The following is a 21,864-nucleotide window of genomic DNA, read 5'->3' on the forward strand; positions in this document are numbered from 1 at the left end:
AGGGGGAGCATGGGCTGTTATAGCAGGGATAAGGGAGAGACAAGAGAGAACACAGAGGGGAAATCAAATCTGTATCTTAGATGTCTGTATACTAATGTGAGAAGTATGGGGAATAAGCAGGAAGAATTAGAAATGCTAGTTAATAAAAACAACTATAACAGCTGGCATCACAGAGACTTGGTGGGATAATACACACAACTGGAATATTGTTATAGAAGGGTACAACTTGCTCAGGAAGGACAGGCAGGGAAAAAAGCAAGAAGGTGTTGCCTTGTATATTAAAAATGTATACACGTGGACTGAAGTTGAGATGGAAATAGGAAACAAACTTGTTGAAAGTCTCCGAGTAAGGATAAAAGGGATGAAAAACAAGGGTGGTGTCAACCAGGAAGAAGAGGTGGATGAGGCTTTTTTTAAACAACAACAAAAATCATCCAAAGCATGATGATGGTGATGATGGGGGACTTCAACTAACCACACATCTGTTGGGAAAATAACACAGCAGGGCACAGATTAATACAAAAAAGTTCTTGGAATGTATTGGAGACCATGTTTTTATTTCAGAAAGGAGAGAAAGCTACAAGGGGAGAGTCTGTTCTAGATTTGATTTTGACAAATACGGAGGAACTATTTGAGAATATGAAAGTGGAAGGCAGCTTGGGTGAAAGTGATCATGAAATGATAGAGTTCACAATTCTAAGGAATAGTAGGAGGGAAAGCAGCACTGTAAAGGTAATGACTTTCAAGAAGGCAGACTTTAGCAAACTCAGGGAATTGGTAGGTAAGATTCCATGGGAGCAAATCTACAGGGAAAAACAGTTCAAGAGAGCTGACTATTTTTCAAGAAGACTTTATTAAGGACACAAGAACAAACTATCCCATTGGGTAGGAAAGAAAGGAAGTATGGCAAGAGAACATCCAGGCTTAACCAGGAGATCTTCAATGTTCTGAAACTCAAAAGAGTCCTACAAAAAGTGGAAACTAGGTCAAATTACAAAGGATGAATATAAACAAACAACAAAAGCATATGGAGATAAAATTAGAAAGGCCAATGTACAAAATGAGATTAAACTAGCTAGAGACATAAAGGGTAACAAGAAAACATTCTACAAATACATTAGAAGCAAGAGGAAGATCAACGACAGAGTTGGCCGTTACTCAATGAGGTGGGAAAAACAATAGCAGAAAATGTTAAAATGGAAATGGCAGTTTTTACCAAAAAGATTAGTAGTGATTGGACATCTAACATAGTGAATGCCAGTGGAAATGAGGCAGGATCTGAGACTAAAATAGGGAAAGAAAAAGTTAAAAATTACTTAGACAAGTAAGATATCTTCAAGAAATACATCCTAGAATACTCAAGGAGTTGACCTAGGCAATATCTGAGCCATTAGCGTATATCTTTGAAAGGTCATGGAAGACAGGAGAGATTCCAGAGGCCTGGACAAATATAGCACCAATCTATAAAGGAAATAAAGACAATCCAGGGAATTAGAGACCAGTCAGCTTAATTTCAATACCCGGAAAGATAATGGAGCAAATAATTAAGCAATCAATTTGCAAACACGTAGGAGATAATAAGGGGATAAATAAAAGTCAGCATGGATTTGTCAAGAACATATCATGTGAAAGCAACTTAATAGCTTTCTTTGACAAGGTAACAAGCCCTGTGGATGGTGGGGGGAAGTGGTAGATGTGGTATATCTTGACTTTAGTAAGGCTTTTGACACTGTCTCACCTGACCTTCTCATAAACAAACCAGGGAAATAAAATCCATATGGAGCTACTATAAGGTTGGTGCATAACTGCTTGGAAAACCATTCCCAGAGAGTATTATCAGTAGTTCATAATCAAGATGGAAGGGCATATCTAGTGGGGTCCCTCAGGGATCAGTTCTGGGTCTTGTTCTGTTCAATATCTTCATCAGTAATTTAGATAATGGCATAGAGAGTACACTTATAAAGTTTGTGGACAATGCCAAGCTGGGAGGGGTTGCAAGTGCTTTGGAGGATAGGATTAAAATTCAAAATGATCTGGGCAAACTGGAGAAATGGTCTGAAGTAAATAGGATGAAATTCAATAAGGACAAATGCAAAGTATTTCACTTAGGAAGGAACAATCAGTTGCAGACATACATAATTGAAAATGACTGTCTAGGATAGAGTGTGTTAGCACACGGTTGTTCTGATGGATTCAGCAACGGCAATGCACATGGATCAATTGATTCTGGTACAAATGAGTCAAATGAATCTCTGTTCAAAGTGATCAATAAGTATACACATATTAAGAGAAAAATAAACTAGGAATGAATATCCTAAGGCTGTGTCCATTCATCTATTTACCAATGAAAATTAACTCCAGAAGCCAAAACGCATCTTGATTGCTAGGATAGAGAAAGGGATCTGGGGGTCATAGCAGATCACAAGCTAAATATGAGTCAACAGTGTAACACTGTTGCAAAAAAAAGCAAACGTCGTTCTGGGATGTATTAACAGGAGGGTGGTAAGCAAGACACGAGAAGTAATTCTTCTGCTCTATTCCACGCTGATGAGGCCTCAACTAAACTATTGTGTCTAGTTATGGGTGCCACATTTCAGGAAATATGTGGACAAATTCGAGAAAGTCCAGAGAAGAGCAATAAAAATGATTAAAAGTCTAGAAAACACGACCTATGAGGAAAGATTGAAAGAAATGAGTTTGTTTAGTCTGGAGAGGAGAAAACTGGGGGAAGGGGGACACACACAATAATAGTTTTCAAGTACATAAAAGGTTGCTACAAGGAGGAGGAAGAAAAATTGTTCTTGCTGATCTCTGAGGATAGGACAAGAGGCAATGGGCTTAAATTGCAGCAAGGACGGTTTCGGTTGGACATCAGGAAAAACTTCCTAGCTGTTAGGATGGTTAAGCACTGGAATAACTTGCCTACGGAGGTTGTGGAATCTCCGTCATTGGAGGATTTTAAGAGCAGATTAGACAAATATCTGTCAGGGATGGTCCAGATAATATTTAGTCCTGCCTTGAGTGCAAGGATCTGGACTAGAAGACCTCTCAAGGCCCCTTCCAGTCCTATGATTCAATGATGAAAAGGAACTAATGAAATCACCACTTTCCTGGCTATATTTTAAATAATTCCTGATGTGAATCTAATGTTCTGCTATTCCCTACCCAAGCATGTCAGATTCCATGCTCCCTTATTATTCCTACTTCTTTTCCATTTTTTTTCTTTTTGTTTTCTAATAAGAGTTTTGCTTAACCATCTAGGAGAAATCTACTCTTACAAGACTTTGTTGTGAAAATCTGAGCAAGCTTAAGGTACAGCTTTCATTTCATAAATGAGCTGTGTACTAATACATGCTGCTTTGGGACAGTGCAGATGTATGCCCTGACACCACTTGAATTTAGAATAAGCCACTAATAATTTAGGTTACTTTTCAAAATACACATGCTGTAATTCACAGGTGTGAATGATTTCCTGGCCTGAGTTGGAGCACTAACTTGCACAACAAATACAATAAACTTAATGAATCACAGTTCATTAAACACTGTGAACAGCAGAGGGATTCAGTTAAATTAAAAACTGTTGGAATCAATCTTTTTTTGTTTAATGTTTTGCTTAAAGCCCCTGGTAGAACAGCAACTTTGGGTTCTAAAATATTGCATTTACAAATTAAAAGCCTGATTCTGAAAATCTATCACCATAAAAAAGAAAGGAATTATCATGCCAAAATTTAAGGATAATTAAAAAAAAAAGAAAGAACCATCAGGTAACAGGAATAAATTGCTATGCAGGAGAACAAACTATAATACTCAATAGTTGCCAATAACTGAAAACTAGGCAACCGGCCATAGCAGCCGCAGTGCTGGTTCTGAGAAGGAGAGGCCAATGTGGCTTTCTTTCAACCACTCTTCTCCAATAGCAGTTCCAACAGAGAGTCCAGTTGTGGCCTGCTGCATAATTATGCAATTTTCTGAACAGATTCGATCAGGACCTGCCAGAGAAAAGAGGCTATACAAGTCTATGGGCTCTGACACTGATGTTACACTAATATGGTAAGATGTTAACATGACGCAGGAGTAATCATGCACTTTTGTTATTCCTTGGTTTTGTATGAACTAATTGAATATAAATGCTAATGTGTTAGATTAATTGCAAATGTAGTGAGCCTTTTGCATAATTTGAGCTCTCTTACCAAAATTATCAGTGAGAATATAGAGCTGTAGCTTTAACTGGGACTATTATTCTTTTTAAGAACCTGGTGTACTCCAAAAATAAACAATACGTGCACAAGTGCACAGGTGGCAGAAGAAGGAGTTTCTGCAGGCTAGTGCAATATTTACTTTTTTATATGATTATGTGCATCTACTTGAATTGCAGCATGTAGTGTGCCAAGATTTCCTGGTGTTTTGGGTTTTCGGATGTTAAAGGCCTGTAACTACCACTCAGTATGCATAAATCATTAGGCTTTCAAGGACTGTGCTCACTTTATCTTCTGGTTTATTTATTTCAAAGTAACAGTTTAGATTGCAATATTTAGCCATTCAATACAATAGTACTGATCTTGAGTAGTTCAGTTGCTACTTATCTAGATGCTCTATGTAGACCTGTGCTAATTAACAACAGAGCACTATAAGTACTTAGGGTACTTCTCAAATGTAATATCCATGAAATTCTTTTTTGAAATTGAATTGAAGTCAGGAAGGAAACCAGAAAGAGAGAGCGAGAGACACACAAAAGGAGAGCCTCACAGAGAGTGTGACTAGTAGTAAAACAATACTGTTTACTGTGACACGCACAAAGGAACATGCTAATCATGACACCTATTTATTATTCAGCTATGGTATATATCACTATGGTAGAATAGAAATAATTTTACTTGAAAAATGTAGTAATTACATAGCAAAATAGCTAGCAATATCTGTTCTCTACAGCAGAATGCAAATTAATTTGTAATTATTGTTGGACCTACTATACGGTGATCTTTGGGAACATATGCAATAAACCTGATATAATTAAACCTGGACACATATTCTTATATAGATGCATAAATTTAGGGGCTTAGAACTGAATGTAAGTGCTTAAATAACCATTGTAGGTACCTAAGTGCTTATTAGGTGACTAAAGACACATCAAGACTCTAAATTTTAGGAACCCATTGTTTAAAATTTGGATCATGGAATTCATAATCACAAAACTAATTGGTTAACATCTGAATCTCATCTGACAGGGTATGTCATTTGTTTTCCTAGTCACTGAAGATTTACAAGAATTACATCTACAACATATCTATATGTTAATTTCAAATTTGGCCAACTGTGGAAATGCTCCTTCCTTTCTTCCCACACAATCTACTCCTCTAAAGAGGTGAGTTATGGGATTCCTGGGATCATGGTAAACAGGAGAGCTCATTCAGTTCTCAGGACCATCCTTTCCTTCATCTGGGTATGCACAACCCATCAGAGAATGGAGGAAATCTGGTACAAGTCATTATACTATTGCAGAGTCCTAGGGACACTTTCTATTCCCCCAACCGCAAAAGATGGGGTTGAAAATTTTTAGACTACATTGCCATTTGCTTTTTCCATTTTCAGGTCTTTGCTCTATTAGCCAGGGAAAAACCAATAACTTGAGACTAAGTTCCCTATAACAATTCTTCTGTGTAAAACTGAGAGCAAACAACTTGGGAATAACTTCCTTTGTTAGGACAGCATGTTCAGCAAGTCCTCTATCATTGCTCCCAAGGATGTGATTACCATGTATGGCAATTGGGCTGGGCAGAGTCTCAGATTCAATCTGCTCCTGGGATGAGGGCATTTACTGAACACCTAATTTAGTATTTCTCAACCACTAGGCACAGAGGTATTTATCAGTAGAAGGAAATAGTTTTTGTGGGTCCAGAATAGAGGAAACCTTTCTGAGCCAATGTGAGTTTGGCAGGCAACTGTTTTGCTAACATCTTTACAAATTATTTTACTTTACTACTAAAAAAAACCCTCCATTGGTGCACAATGTGTATGTGTAGTCAGGTTTTTTTTAAAAGAGTGATTTAAATAGATCTTGAACGATTGTACCTTTAGTTGTCAGATGATAGTCCAATGTATAACCACTAGACCATGACACTGCAGCTTTGAGTCAACGGGAACATCCAACACTACTACTTTATTTGCAAACATCTTGTACTCTAGGTGTAAACTATAAGACTAGAATCAAAAATATAATTACAAAGAGTATGAAAATAGTTTGGATATCATATTTCATTCATCATAGGTGCACTTGTGCCTTTGCTATATGTGAAAGATATAACAATTTTCTGCAATATCCTTACAAAAATTCATTGAAAAGTTTATGTATTATTGTGGAATGGGATTGTGTATAACCTCTCTAGGGGGAGATGTGAAATGATGCCTGCGTTTTCAAAGGACTATACTGAAATTGTGTCAGACAAGAATGGACTGTTTGTGACAAAAAGTGTGAAGAAGATTCCTTGGGGAATAGCTAGGGAGAGGTTAACGTAAATGCCCCACCTCTGGTTATGTTAAACCCAGTCTTTTGAAGCTATACCCTGAAGAGAAGGTGATTATGTGTAGATTATCTGTTCTCATAGGTTGGAGATCAAAGACCCAACCTATATAAAGAAACAGGCTGATCTGTTCAGTTGGGATTCTGGTTCCGAATCTGAGACAGTTATGAACTTGTAACCATGGGAAAAAACAGATGTGGGTTTTGAAGGACTGACAACTATCAGAGCCAGGGCTGAAGTTGGGGTTACCTCTGGTAAGCTTTTTAGCATATGTGTAGATTCTTTTATTGTTTTGAACAGGGTTTTTTTTGGTAATGCTTTCATTTTAAGAATAAACATGTTTGCTTAGAAAGAGCTGTGTCACATAACTGCAGACAACTGCACTATTCATAGCCTCTGGACAGAAAGCAAAATGCAGACGTTGACCTTTCAGACAGTCTGGCTTGCTGGGAATGTCACCGTGTAAATCAGGGAGCTGTGCAGCCTTAACACTCAGTCAGGAGGAAGATAGGCACAGGTCTCTGTCCAAGAGAGGTGATGACCGAGGAGTTGGGAGTCTAGAGTGAGTGCCCTTGGTTGACTATAAGGAGGGTATACGGGTGCAGTTACCCTGAACTGTGGTAACTATAAATTTAGATTAAAAAAAAAAATCCCCGTGGTTTAAGAGCTATTAAAGCAGGTGGAAAAGGTTTTTTGTTTGTTTGTTTTTTGTTTTTAGGCAGAGCCCAGAATTCCCTGCAGGACATGCTGAAATTTTGATTTTTTCCCCCATTCCAAATCAGAAAATATCAACATTTTAATATTTTTTGTGGAACTAAATTCCAAAATTATATGTTGGAAAAACTGAAAAGACCCTTCCTTTTGATTTTATCTAAAGTTTCCATTTCAAATTTATTGACTAGACTTAGGTTATATTGCATTCCATAATAATTTATAATAGACTATAAAAGTCTAAACATTTTGACCATTAAAATTACAACATGACATAATATAACAGTCAAAATGTTTTGACTATATTATTTTAAAATGAGCATTTAATAATTATTTTTAATTTGTATTATAAAATGAAAAAAATGTGTGATTGGTTTTCTAATTTGTTATTAGTTATTTGTATTCTAACTGGTACTTGGTAATTACTATTTATATTGGAATAGGTTTGGTAGCTAGAACTTTGTTTGCTCACTGGTAATTGATATGCCAACTGGTTATTTGTAATTGATATTCTGATTGGCAACTGGGTTGTTAATTCCCTACTTTAATTAGTGTAATGAAAATAATATAAACTAAAGTAAAATAAAAATATAAAATAAATACAATACAAATCAATATAAAATAAAATAATATAAATGAAAAAAATGACAACACTTCATGTCATAGTGTAATGTTGGGGAATTGGCTAGTGGCAAGCTGGTCGGGTAGCCAGCCAGTGACAGGGGCAGCAGACAAGCTAGGTGGTCAGACAGCAGGCTAGCCTGCCTGCCTTGTTTCTGTTTAAAGTTTTGACAGAATTGACACCTCCCCCCACCCACAGAATGTGTTGATGCTGTCAAATCAGCATTTTTGATGGAAAACTGTTCCATCACAGGTTTTTTTTTTTTTTTTTTAAACCAACTCTAATAAAAACAGATAGCAAGTAAGAAAGGCTAGCAGGCATCTTTCACTGTTTAAATGGATCTCTCCTTCCCAAACAGCAGTATATGATGGGATTGATCAAAGTTACTTACACCTTTTAATAGTAGCTGGCATGTTGAGTATTTTAGTTCTGAACCCTGTTTAATCATACTCTCTATACTTTCTAGTGTCTTTGCACTAAACTTCAGCATTAGTCATTAGACAACATAGCTAATTTCAAACTTGCAGTCACATCTATAAATCCAAGTGAAAGTGAGACTTTAGCAAAAGGTACTCCTCAAGGCCTACTCAAACATGAATGAATGAAGGCAGGTTCTGCCTGGCTTGGCTTGGCCACTTCTATACTAAACTCAAAGCTAAACTTTTTCCTCCACAGACTGATCTAACAGCAGGTTATACTCAATGCTTATAATTTATATACAAGTGGAAATTTATGTAAATTACAAACAAAAAATGGAAATGCAACATAGCACATTTTCTACCCTTCTGCTTTTTGGGGGACCAGTCCGATGATGACACACACTCCCACAGGAACTAAGGACCACCACTAATTCACCATCTTTCACTTCAAGTGCAAGGTGCACTTTTTCCATTGTACCTTCTCTAACATAAACATATATAGCAACATACGTATTAACCCCCCCTCCCAAATAAAACCCTATCAAAACAAAACACTACCTCACACAGACCTATACCTCTGTGAAGATGACAAAGAACAAACCACACATGACTGATAGACTCATAGACTCATAGACTTTAAGGTCAGAAGGGACCAATATGGTCATCTAGTCTGACCCCCCGCATGATGCAGGCCACAAAAGCTGACCCCCCCACTTTCCCTTAACTCTGCTGTTGAAGTCTCCAGATCGTGATCTAAAGACTTCAAGTCGCAGAGAATCTTCCAGCTTGCGACCCCTGCCCTATGCTGCGGAGGAAGGCGAAAAACCTCCAGGGCCACTGCCAATCTACCCTGGAGGAAAATTCCTTCCCGACCCCAAATATGGCGATCAGCAGAACCCCGAGCATACAGGCAAGATTCTCTAGCCAGACCCTCATTTTACCAGCGATGGCCGTTATTGCCTAATTGATTAGAATCACGTAATCCCATCAAACCATTCCCTCCATAAACTTATCTAGCCTAATCTTGAAGCCAGAGAGGTCTTTCACCCCCACCGTTTCCCTCGGAAGGCTGTTCCAAAATTTCACCCCTCTGACGGTTAGAAACCTTCGTCTAATGTCAGTCACATCGCTTAATGCACTACTGTAAGGCATACACATACTATGGTGTCATAACTATAAAGGGAAGGGTAACAGCTCTCTGTGTACAGAGACTCCAAATCCTTTTACCTGTAAAGGGTTAAGAAGCTCGGGTAACCTGGCTGACACCTGACCCAAGGACCAATAAGGAGACAAGATACTTTCAAATCTTGGGGGGGGAAAGGCTTTTGTGTGTGCTCTTTGTTTTAACGGGTGGTTCGCTCTTGGGACTGAGAGGGACCAGACATCAATCCAGGTTCTCCCCATCTTTCTAAACAAGTCTCTCCTATTTTCAAACTAGTAAGTAAAAAGACAGCAAGGCGTCTTAGATTTACTTTGTTTTCTCAACTTGTAAATGTACCTTTTTACCAGAGTGTGTATCTTTGTTTGCTGTACTTTGAACCTAAGACAGAGGGGGGGGTCCTCTGAGCTCTTTAAGTTTGATTACCCTGTAAAGTATTTTCCATACTGATTTTACAGAGATGATTTTTACCTTTTTCTTTAATTAAAAGCCTTCTTTTTTAAGAACCAGATTGATTTCTCCTTGTTTTAAGATCCAAGGGGGTTTGGATCTGTATTCACCAGGAGTTGGTGAAAGGAGGGTGGAGGAAGGAGGGGGGATGGTTAATTTCTCCTTGTTTTAAGATCCAAGGGGGTTTGGATCTGTGTTCACCAGGGAATTGGTGAAAGGTTTCTCAAGGCTTCCCAGGGAGGGAATTCTTGTGATGGTGGCAGCGGACCAAAGCTAAGCTGGTAGATAAGCTTAGAAGTTTTCATGCAGGCCCCTACATTTGAACCCTAAAGTTCAAAGTGGGGATCCAGCCTTGACATATGGTGATAAGGACAATATAAGAATCTATATAGAACAGAACAGAATTCTGAGCAGAAATTCAAATTGCTCAAATAAAATCTGAGCTTGGATTTCAGAATGATGCTTAGATCAGCTGGTCCCTTTTGAGTACTAATGTTCCATAGAGAACTCAACGAAATAAGTCTCCATGTTTAGAACATGAAAAAAATATTAATGTCTTTAACATTATCAGCTGCGTACACCATTGTGAATTCTTTATCCTAAATCACTGACTCTGTAGTCAATGATGTGTGGCATGTTCCTCATTAAGTGAGATGTCATATAACTCAACAACTTCTGCTATTAAGGCATCACATTAGCATTGCTCCAGTACAAGGCACAAGGGTATTTTAACAACATATGAATAACCACTCTCACTTAAGATGTAATCAGAAGTTTAATGCACACCAACATATAAGTATGATTACTTAAATATTACCCTTTCAGAATGTGAAGGGGCAATAGCGGAAAAGCAGTATATGATACTTATTGCCTCTCTTTCATTTACGAAGTAATTTCATGTAGGTCATTTGTCCTTAGCACTGCGTTTTAGACAAGTGCACAGGCAGAAAAAAGAGACACAAGCCTAATCCAAGATATTTGCAATGTTTAGAGGAGCCCAGGAAGATGCTTCTTTCACATATCATAAAAAGCCATACTGCTTTTTGAACTAAACAGAATATGTACTATGAAAAAAAGCTAAGTATTTCTGCAATGCCATATCTTTAATTACCTGGAAAATTCTTTTAAAATTATTATAAACCAAAACTAAAGTTTTAGCATTAAAAAAACATGCAACCAATTAGTTAAAACAAAAACTTCAGTGGAACTATGAGCACAAACTTATGCAATAATGTAAGTTTTGGGAGGATTGGGGCCTATACTATTGGACTTTAACAAGAAAAGTCCAAAGTAACAGCATAAACCAAGGAATTAAAAAACATGCTATAAGTGTTAGGGAACTGGTTTATATAATAAAAAATGCCAACTGAAAAAAACCTAGAAATTAGTCTGTAGCACATAAGTATTTTTTATTTCTTTCATAAGTAAGTAGACTGTTTATTATAGAATGAGTACTTTAAATAGCACACACATTTTATATTCACAATAGATTTTTTTTTCTTTTTATAATAGCAAAACTTAAAAAACTCCATGTACTTCAACTAAAACATACAATGAAAGAGCATTTGTAAAAATAAGGGGTGAGAAAAATCCCATGGTAATGATTTTAATACTTGCATAATCTTTGTATATTCATGTAGATGAAAGAGAGGTCATTGTGGAATAGTGAGGTCAAGCATACACAAAAATGACTTCTTCATGAATATATTTTGTAAGATTTGTCTTATTTTATTCTCTTTCAACACACGGTTTTATCGCTGTGCCTTACGGGGATCTGAACCCATTAATTTCTTTGAATGGCTGTGGTTAGGCTACTGTGTTTGAATACACTATCTTCAGTGGGAGGTGGAGAGAGACAGGCAGCAAGTAGTCTGTTACCCAACAATAGTTCTACAGCATTAAATTCTCAGTGCCACATGGTGGAGTAAGAAGCACATGGAATTTGTATTCAAAAGGTGATCCAAAGCAGGGCTCAAATAGCATATATTTAACACTGAAAACTCCCCTTCTTTTGCCATCTCTCTGCATGTATCAAAGTAATCACTTTAGTTTAACAAGAGGAGCTGCATTTCACTTCATTTTGTCTCTACTTTAGCCCTGGGTTTGAATTTGGGAACCAAACATTAAAAAACCTTGACATCTTTCTGATTAAAATTCCTTCTATTTTTCTAGCAGTGCAACATACTTTACTGAAGAGTTTATTTTATAGTCTCTGGGTTTGATTAACCATCACTAATTAATTATCCCCTTCCCTGGAAAAAGAAGGCCATTCACTCTAACGGACAGGCAGGTAGCAGGACAGCCACTGCTTTGACATGGGAGTTCTATCATGAAGGAAAAGCTCTGATCTCTTTCTAGGAGGTGTGCCAGCAGGGGCTCCTCAGTAGATGAGCCAGTACCTTAGCCCTGCCATTCACTGGTGGGATGAATAGGCTAATTTACCCATTTAAAATGCATTGTACATTTTATTTTCCTATAAGGATTTGAAGGAACTTCAGACTGAGCTTCAGAGAACAGTAATATTTGAGTTCAATCTGTTCTGATGAGAACTTGGTTTCCTCAAAAGATTTTACCTGCATCTTAAAATAAAACTGTGGAGGGGAAAGAGTCAACAAATTCTGGGTTGTTTGATTTCACACCTATTATGATTAGGTGAATTCAGCATCAGACATGAGGCAATAAATCCATATGCAACACAAATTTTTTGGAGGAAAAAAAATGAGTTTGCCAATGTATCCAAAAATATTCCAGCTTAAATTTTGGTTGGTTGAGTGTTACCCTGATTCAATGGTTAAAGTATTGAAATATTGCTTCTTATATAAAACCTGAATCACCATCAATACTACATCTGTGGACGTATCTGTGCCAGTTTCTAAAGGATGGATAAATTACAGTTTCTTTTGATCAAAGCATATTTTTGAAAAGGTCCAGAAACAGCCATATCAAACAGACGGTACTGAATGTTTCCTAAACTGCTAATCTTTAGAGAGATAGATTTAGAAGATGAAAATCATACCAATGCTCCCTTGACAAAGGCTCGGTTAAGCCCTGAGTTACCTAATAATACTCTATGTTGATCAAAGTTTTAGGAGGAGGAACAACAAATTTAAACGGGACAGTAGTGGGTAAATACTCTAGTTTAGGACTGAAATTTGATACATGAGGAGTAAATCATCTAAGCCTGACTCTACTCTTACACTGGTCTAAGATGGAAACAACTCAACCGGAGTCAGTAATTATAACAGTATAAAATTAGACTGAGGGCATAAGGCCTGGTATAGTCTAAATATTTGGTTTTGGCTTTAAATATACATATTTTTGATGGATTTTTTTAACTTTTTAAAATTATTTTTAATATAAAAGACACAGGGCCTGATTTCCAGAGTTGTGGTGGAACCGCAGCTCCCTTTGACTTCAGTGGGAGCTGTGGGAGCTCAGGACTTCTGAAATCAGGCCCACAATGTCTTTTGTCCATTTTTGTCTGTATCTGAGACCAACTCTTCAAGCTTCTCCCTGCCAAACATCTGTACTTAGGAATCACTATTTCTAACAGAAAATGCAATTGGCAGTAGCCTTACAAATCCTTACAATACATACATACTTTTCCATATTATTTTCTCCTGATATTATCATACTTTTTATTAAATATCTAATGACCTGAAAAGCTATTTGATTTCCTATAGTACAATTTGAATACTTTGGTATTAGTAGTAGCGGGCTCTATTTCAAATTTGTTTTGTTTTGTTTTGTTTTTAAACAGGGCTATGGATAAATGTTATAGTGAAAATAGTTGAAAAGTACAAACTGGTGTCAGATATGATAAATGTGCTCTAGGTTCAAAGCCTGAACAAATAAGTTGTAGGAGAGGAAGGAAAGGATGATTTTCTTTTAAACTTGTCTGAACTGAAGAACTAAAATGTAAGGATATTTATGTAAATCAAAGTAACAATTAACCACAGTACCTGTGATTAGATAATTCAGTAGCAATCCATATGCCATCTAATTGTCTTTACAAATAAACCAACTAAAAGTAGGAAGAAGATGATGAGTAAATTCTGGCATAAGAAAGATTGGATTTTAAAGAGCCACTTTGTTTTCCATTGCCATTTTAATGTTACTGCATAACCTTCCATGGCATTTAAGGTCCTTTAAATCATCTGGATAGGCACAGGTGAAAAAGTTTAAAGTATGATTATATTGGTACATAAACAACCCCCTTTAAATAAAAATAATGAGGAGTCCTTGTGGCATCTTAGAGACTAACAAATTTATTTGGGCATAAGCTTTCGTGGGCTACAACCCACTTCATCAGATACAGGGAGTGAAAAATGCAGTAAGACGACTATATATTATAGCACATGAAAAGATGGGAGTTGCCTTACCAAGTGGGGGGTCAGTGCTAAGGAGCCAATTCAATTAAGGTGGAAGTGGCCTATTCTCAACAGTTGACAAGAAGGGGTGAAAACCAAGGGAGGGAAAATTACTTTTGTAGTGCTAACGAGGCCAATGCAATCAAGGTGGCCCATTTCCAGCAATACCTCTATCTAAACTTTACTTGCCCTTTCAAATGTAGTGTGTTATAAAAACCCGTTGCAAGTTCATCTTTTTAATTTAGAGCACTGCAAAAATTCTAAACCTCTTATTTTAAAAAAGAGAGACAGAAAGCCCACCACTCTTCAATGATTCAGAAATCCAGTGTGATTAACAAATCAATTCAAGACCATTAACCCAAATGTAACTTACTTGTGCTTCCTGAGGGACTTGTGCAGCATCAACTCTCTCTGCAATGTAGGCTGTTAATTGTCTGTCAATGAAGGCAAGAGACTCTTGGATCAAACGAAGGGTTTTGTCAATTTCCTGGGCAGACTGGATACTCTGTTCAAGAACCTTTTGTCTTCTCACAGCCTAAAGACAATAACAAATAAACACATACATAATTCATTGAAAATGTACAGTCACAATATTTTTTTCTCATAAACATAGGCTGCAGTATAAATTAGTGCTCCTGACTCTTTCACAGCCACCTTTTTGTAAGATAAATTTCGCCTCTTTTTGCCACCCATTCAGCTCTTGTTAAAAGAATTTGCACAGAAAAACTCTAAGGTTTGAAAGACCCCTAAAAGCCAAAGCTAGAGTGAAGAGGAGACAGCAAAACTGTAAAATAAAACTATCCTCCCTGATGCAGTGTTCCACACAGAAGCCTGATGGGCCTCCTGATCTCATTATATAGTTCAAGAGATTTTGTTTACTCAGAATGGGGTTACTGTCATCACAATCCAATCCAAGATAATCCATTCCAGCAAGTGAGAGGAATAAAAGATCTCTCAAGAAGGAACTCTCACATGTGAAATATACATAGTTTCCTGGAGTAGGGACTGAATGCTAACTCTGAAAGGAGGATTGAATCCTTGTCTTCATTTTTAAGGCCCTTCGTGGTCTATCCTCATCCTATATAATCTCTTCTACTCTGTAGAAATGCAAACCCTAGCTGGTTAATCATTGTCAAGTGTTTTGTAGGCATAAAGCTAAAAGTGGATTTTCAGGAAAGATTAAAGGACAGTAATGTAATAGCCCACGGGAATGCCTTCCAAGCATAAGGGGCAGCATGGGAGAACGTATAATGATGCTTGTCAAATTCTGAGAAAAGTATTCTCCTTCAAATCTTCCCTTACAACCCATTTATGCCATTATGCCTACAAAACACTTGATAAACCAGCTGGTAAACGGTGACTGGTGCTTATTATACTGTTTGTAATTATCTCCCCATTACCTTGTGCTTCCCTCTATCTGTTTGTTATATCCACTTGTAGTCTCCCATATTGAACTTAGATTGTAAACTCTTCAAGGCAAGGACCCCATCCCTTTGCTATATATTTCTTCAGTGCCTAGTACAATGAGGTCTAATCTTTTCCATGCCATGCTACAAATATGAGACAAACAACAATGTTCCCAGTCTTTGTTTGGGATCATTAGCTTTTCTATAAGTCCAGCCATATTTCTACCCATAATAAAGCAGTGACTAACTTTCCTTGTAAATTATGAATTAAAGGGGAAGTAAGAGAGCATTGGCTGTGGACTATAATGTTGTCTGATCCTGGGATGTGGGTGTTCACACCAAACACAGATTTGTTTGCTGAACAAGGGATAGTTGCATTTTATTCTGACTCCATAGCTACCTTCAGTTTTTAGGACCCAATGTCTTTTGTCAAAAAGGTTTGAAATATCTATCAGACAATCAGCTAGTGTTTTGTGTGTCTCTGTGGTAATAATATATTCTAAGTGGAATGCTGGTCCTTTTAGGTCCTTACTTTTAGTCAATGAGATAGAGTTATTATTCTGAACACCCTCATTGGCTGATGTTAATAGTGAAAGGATAGGGTTCCCTATCAGTATTTACTATTTTGGGTGTTTGTAAGATGCTTTGTACTATTTCTAAACAGCTTATTAGATAACAGCCCCATGGTTGCCAGTTCTAGGAATTTTCTGTGGAACAGAAAAGCTTTGCAGGTTGGATCAGTGTTAATGGAAGCACCTGAGCTACTAAAGTAAGAACAGATTTAAAAATGTTATTAAAGCGAATGTTAAAGAGATGATATAGTACACAGGTTAAGAGCAGAGTGTCTGTACATCTGGGTATCGTGCTTTGATTATCCACGATTACATCAGCAAACGAATGACTGAAGCAATGTTACTTCATAATGTACCACTAGATTTTGCTACTTTCATGATTTTTACTTTCATCTGCTTTGAGGTTTTAACTTTATCTCATATAGTCAATGTGAATATGCACATTTTCTGGAAAGAGAGATCAAATTCTTAGAAGCCTAATCTGTCTTTCATTAAAAAGGGTAAGTTCAGTTTTGAAAACTGTCAACATTTATTGTTTACGAAGACAGTGACCGAAATGAGGACCATAAAGTAATAGCTAAAAAAGCTAGGTGGCAGTGGTGGTTTTTTTTTCCCCCCCCTTGTGTGCACACATGTGAATAAGATTTCACTTCAGGTTTCAGATGCTAAAATAATAGCCATCATCCAAATTTGTTATGTACTGTACTTAGATTGTAAACATAGGGGGACAGAGGTGCTCTAATGGATTGTGTTTATACAACACGTAACAGAATGGGGTCCTGGACCATGACTGATGCTCCTTGGCATTATACTACAGTAGTATTATTACTGGGAGTAAATTAACTGCAGTGAAATTTATTAACTATAACAATTAGAACAATCTAAAAACATGATCTAGATTTTTCGAGGTGAGTGCATCAGTGAAAAATAAAACACTCAATAACAGGACTTAAAAGGACACTCTCCAGGCTAGCAGTCCTAAAATGAAACCTGCATTACCATTTCCCCACACTGCTTCATCTCTCTAAATACCTTAAGAAGTTCCACCTTTCCTGAACTCAAATTCTACAAAATAACCAACCACTCCACATAAGATGAAAACAAAGTAAGCTGGTAAAGAAAGAGATTTCTGTTTTAAAAGTTAAAGTGGGAACAAGTTATATTAAACTATGCAAAAGTCTCCTTTTAACAAATTATAACAATATGTATTAGAATTCAATAACTTAATTCTTAATTTAATAAATAATAGAACTACTTAGTTTATCCCCCAGAATAGAAGCTACGTTTCAGGACCAGGATGACAGATGTATTATACATGAAACATTATTTATCTATTCCTTAAACTGATCTGCAGAAATAACGTTGTGCAATATTTGCTAAATCTTTTTTTGAATGCTACATTGTTGCACCTCTGTTGGGACAGAAATAAGGTTGTGGGTCTTAAGGTATGTAAATGGGGCTGAGCTCTTTTGAAAATCCATCCTAACTGTAGGTGCTGGGCACTTAAATCTGCCCCGAGGCTCTTTTGAAAATCTAGCTCACAGTGGCTACCATTTGAGAGCACTGGAGTACTTTGCTATACACTAGGATTTCACGCAATGTGTGTGCTCTCTTTAATGCTGGGAAACTCATTTCTAGGTTGGGCTGTAACCTTATGTTTAGGAATAGTGGCCTAGGAACAGCAAGCATACATACAGGGAAGTGTATTGCCAAGCCATGAACATGAGATCAACAGTGGCCACATGTGCAGGAAAATTAGCAAATACATTTGAAAAATGTCTTTTATGTATAGCAAGATAGTGAAGAAATTAAATATGTTAATTGAATATGTTTTTAGTTTTTTAAGCTGAACTACTTTTTTCTTTAGGTGGAAGAACACCAGCACAAATGAATGGCTCAGCATGACAGTATATAAACAGCTCTGAGAGCATAACAAGAGGCTCTAGCCCTACTATCAGATCACAGACAATAAAGCCGAGGGCTCCAATCTGTAAAGCAACATCTCCAACAGTTTATTGGTAAATGGGAAGTTTCAGGGCAAGCAGCAACTGTTTAGATATTTCTAACCTAGAGAAATTGACAGCTGTCAAGAAAAATAAAAGCAAAAAAATTCTGCTTTTAGGAAACCGCAGAATGAAAATGGAAAGAAAAAACATGTTAATTACTAAATTTTTCTGACAGTCTCAATAGCCATTTTATAGATTTTTAAAATGCTTTAGCATAAAATTATTAGTTTCTTTGTAGTACAGAAGATAACTGAGATCAATGTATAATTCAAGAATCAACATCTGGAAAACTCAGCAGACACACTAAATGTTAAATATATTCCATATAAAAACTTGACATTAAGAGAAATTAGGATGCACTGTGAAGCATTCAAATATAAAGAAATCTGACAGTTAAAGGTGCTCACTCAATTTTAACACTGTACCCCATGCCTCTTGATAAAATCTCTTTTGGTGTACATTATGATGTAGCCTTTTAATACATGTTCACTTATTGCTGTATTTATCAAATAATACAATTCACCTTTTCAATAACCTTAGTTGCACAGGTAGTTTCATATATATTATGGAGGTTCTAGTCAAAGTTTTATAGTAAAGGAAAAACAGAGTTTTACACTTGATGGATGTAATCTCTGTGTTATCTGTGAAAAATACAGCATATCCACTCCCAAATTACAGCACTTACTCTTTGAATACAGAATGAATTTTCTCAGAATTCAAAAGTAACTTTATTAGTGTAGGAGTTGAAATTAATGAAACATCTGTTTAAAAAGTTAGCATCCAGTCAGACTTTTTTGTCTGTGTCATCTCAATAATGGAACAACAGACTCTTCAGACTCCTGAAAAGGTTAAAACTCATGCATATTTTCTGGTTATTGGATGGTGTCAACCCAGGGCAGAGTCAAGGTTGTTTGAGTGCCTTAACTGTGCATTTCCATATCTTAACATATTTGGATTTATTTTAAATTTAACTTAACTCTTGGTTTATGATGTCTGTTATTGGGATAATTACATCTCTCTATCTTTTCTTCTCCTCCAAATTACTGATATACTCTCAACCTTAACTAAATTTTAACTTAGTTTTTGTCTGGGAGTAGATAAGGTTATTTTGGGACTTTCATTATAAACACAATTTTCACATGCTTTCAACATTTTGAAATACTCAACTTTGGTTGATAGTTTCCATGCCCTCATGCCAGAAGTAATTCTCTTAGAAACTTTAGCAATATTTCTTACTCTATTTTTGAGCTAAGGGGCTACAAAATACAACTGTCTGGAAATAAAAAAATACCCCTGACCTCTTGGTTCAATGTTGATAGACATCTTTATTCATTTTGTGTTCCAAAACTGACAAATATTGCAAGAAGGGCATCCTGCTGTCCTGGGGATTATTACTGTACAGAATGAGGCTGATATTGCCAGTTCTCCAAAAGTCATAAGAGGAGCCAAGTTAGCAGTCCGTGAAGAGATAATGAGAAGGTAGGTGGAAGGAAAGATATCCCCACTCACCACAAGAGTAGAACAAAAGATTAAATAAATACATACATACATACATACATACAGGACAGGGTTTGCAAAAATGGACAGCGGGGATGGAGATTGTGGGGAATGTTAAAAAAAGGTGTCTTGATGGGAAAAAAGGGGTTGGCCCTCAAGAATAAACTTCCATTCAACACAGCGCAAATCTAAATACGAACATCTTTTCCCAGCTTTATGGAAGCATATCCTCCCTTTCTAACAGAAATTTGTTGGGTGGGCTACAAGTCACTTTCAAAGTTACAGGAATGTCATGAGAGCTGCTTGCAGAACTTCATGTTCTCTGGGCACCAGTATTACACATTTCCACACGGCGATATGTGAATCAGTCACTTGAAAAGGCAACAGTGGCTATGCATATTGCTTATCCATCATGCCCAACACAATCAAAGGGAGAACTAAACACACAGTCTTCCTCTGTTAACTAAAGAAGATAAGGAATACAAAGATAACAACATTTTCAGCCTCTGCAGATAAATCTCTCCCACTCAGTAACAGCACAGTTTCTTCTCACGGAATCAGTCATATTGCAATAGGTTAGTTTGTTTGCTCAATTAACTGAGAGTAAATGTTTCACTGATAAGTTTTTGCTCATTATTATTATTGTACATTACCTGCACAACTATTCAAATAAAATAAATAGAGAGACCTGATTTAGATGTTAGCCAGTTCAAAATACAGTAACCTTGAACAGATTTGTTACATTGTGCCTGGAATACATTATTGTGCAAGGACATTGCATGATCCTGGAAATACAATTTGAGGGTACTGAGAGCAGGGGCGGCTCTATGTATTTTGCCGCCCCAACCACGGCAGTCAGGCGGCTTTCGGCGGCATGCCTGCGGGAGGTCCGCCGGTCCCGCGCCTTCGGCGTACCCGCCACCGAATTGCTGCCGAAACCGCGGGACCGGCGGAGCTCCCGCAGGCATGCCACCAAAGGCAGCCTGACTGCCGCCCTCACGGCAACCAGCAGGCCACCCCCCGCGGCTTGCCGCCCCAGGCACGCGCTTGGTGCGTTGGTGCCTGGAGCCACCTCTGACTGAGAGGATGGAAAATTCAATTTTGAGGAATCTTCGTAACAAGAAATGCAAAACTGGTTTCTCTAGTCAAACATTTCAAAAAGTGAATTTTGTTCTGGGGAAAAGGTAAGGTAACTATTAGGGCAAGTAAATAGTATGACTGAGTAAATTGAGTAAAGTTTTGTTGTAGTCTTGTAGGTCCCAGTATATTAGGGAGACAAGGTTGGTGAATGGACTCTTTGAATATGGGCTACTTATGCTAAATTATCTGTTCAATCTTGTATGTAGCTGTGACACTCCGACTACCTTTCCCAAACCCGAAGAGCAGCTTTGTGTAGCTTGAAAGCTTGTCTCTCTCACCAACAGAAGTTGGTCCAAATAAAGATATTACTTCACCCACCTTGTCTCTCTAACTTGAGTACAATAACTTTGCTATTGGATTACTTCTTTTAATCTTCAGATACAGTTTTCAGAGTTGATATTGTTTGTTAAATGTGAGACCTTCCAGTTTTAATCAGGAAGAGGAAGCTTGATCGATAAATACGAGAAGACTAAAAGTTGACTGCAACTGTCATACTTTTGAAACATTTTTTCCTCTTCACTTAAAATGAAAGTATTAGTATGGCAGTCTCATTCTTTTCATATCTTTTATCTACAGATTGATCAAGACCTTCTCTGGAAGTCTGGAATTTCACACTACCTCTTCATAAGTAAATCTGCAAAGCCCTACAATTGGCACATGAAATTGATTTAATATTCATGGTTTAAGTATCATGAAGACAGAACAGTATCCCGCCCCCTCCCTCAGTAAGACAACCTGAAGACACTACTCTCTACACTGGTAACACTCAGAGCACTCCCAATTTTGTTCTCTCGGTGATACAGCAGCTGGAGAATATATAGCTAGATCCCCAGGGAACAGGCTTGGATTCATACAGAACTTAAGTAACTCAGAGAAGAGAATAAAAAGGACAGGTAGATAGCTGTTCCCATTACAAAACACTTATATAAACAGGCTGCAAGTCACAAAACATGTTCTTTGTTAAAATAAATGGAAAAGAAAACTTCACTATCAC

The 21,864-nt window shown here is 37.2% G+C and overlaps 1 protein-coding gene across 1 annotated transcript in view; it reads right to left on the minus strand.

The window, feature by feature from the left end:
• Positions 1-21,864, minus strand: part of LOC112125929 (dystrophin-like) — a 1,989,526-nt gene that overhangs the window by 1,092,384 nt on the left and 875,278 nt on the right. The window contains exon 30 of the mRNA XM_026648920.1: positions 14,623-14,784. Coding sequence (XP_026504705.1) covers positions 14,623-14,784 — 162 coding nt within the window. The remainder of the gene's footprint in view (positions 1-14,622; positions 14,785-21,864) is intronic.

Source organism: Terrapene carolina, unplaced genomic scaffold (genome assembly GCF_002925995.2).
Source record: "Terrapene carolina triunguis isolate 2854851 unplaced genomic scaffold, T_m_triunguis-2.0 Scaffold22, whole genome shotgun sequence".
Classification (NCBI taxonomy): Eukaryota; Metazoa; Chordata; order Testudines; family Emydidae; genus Terrapene; species Terrapene triunguis.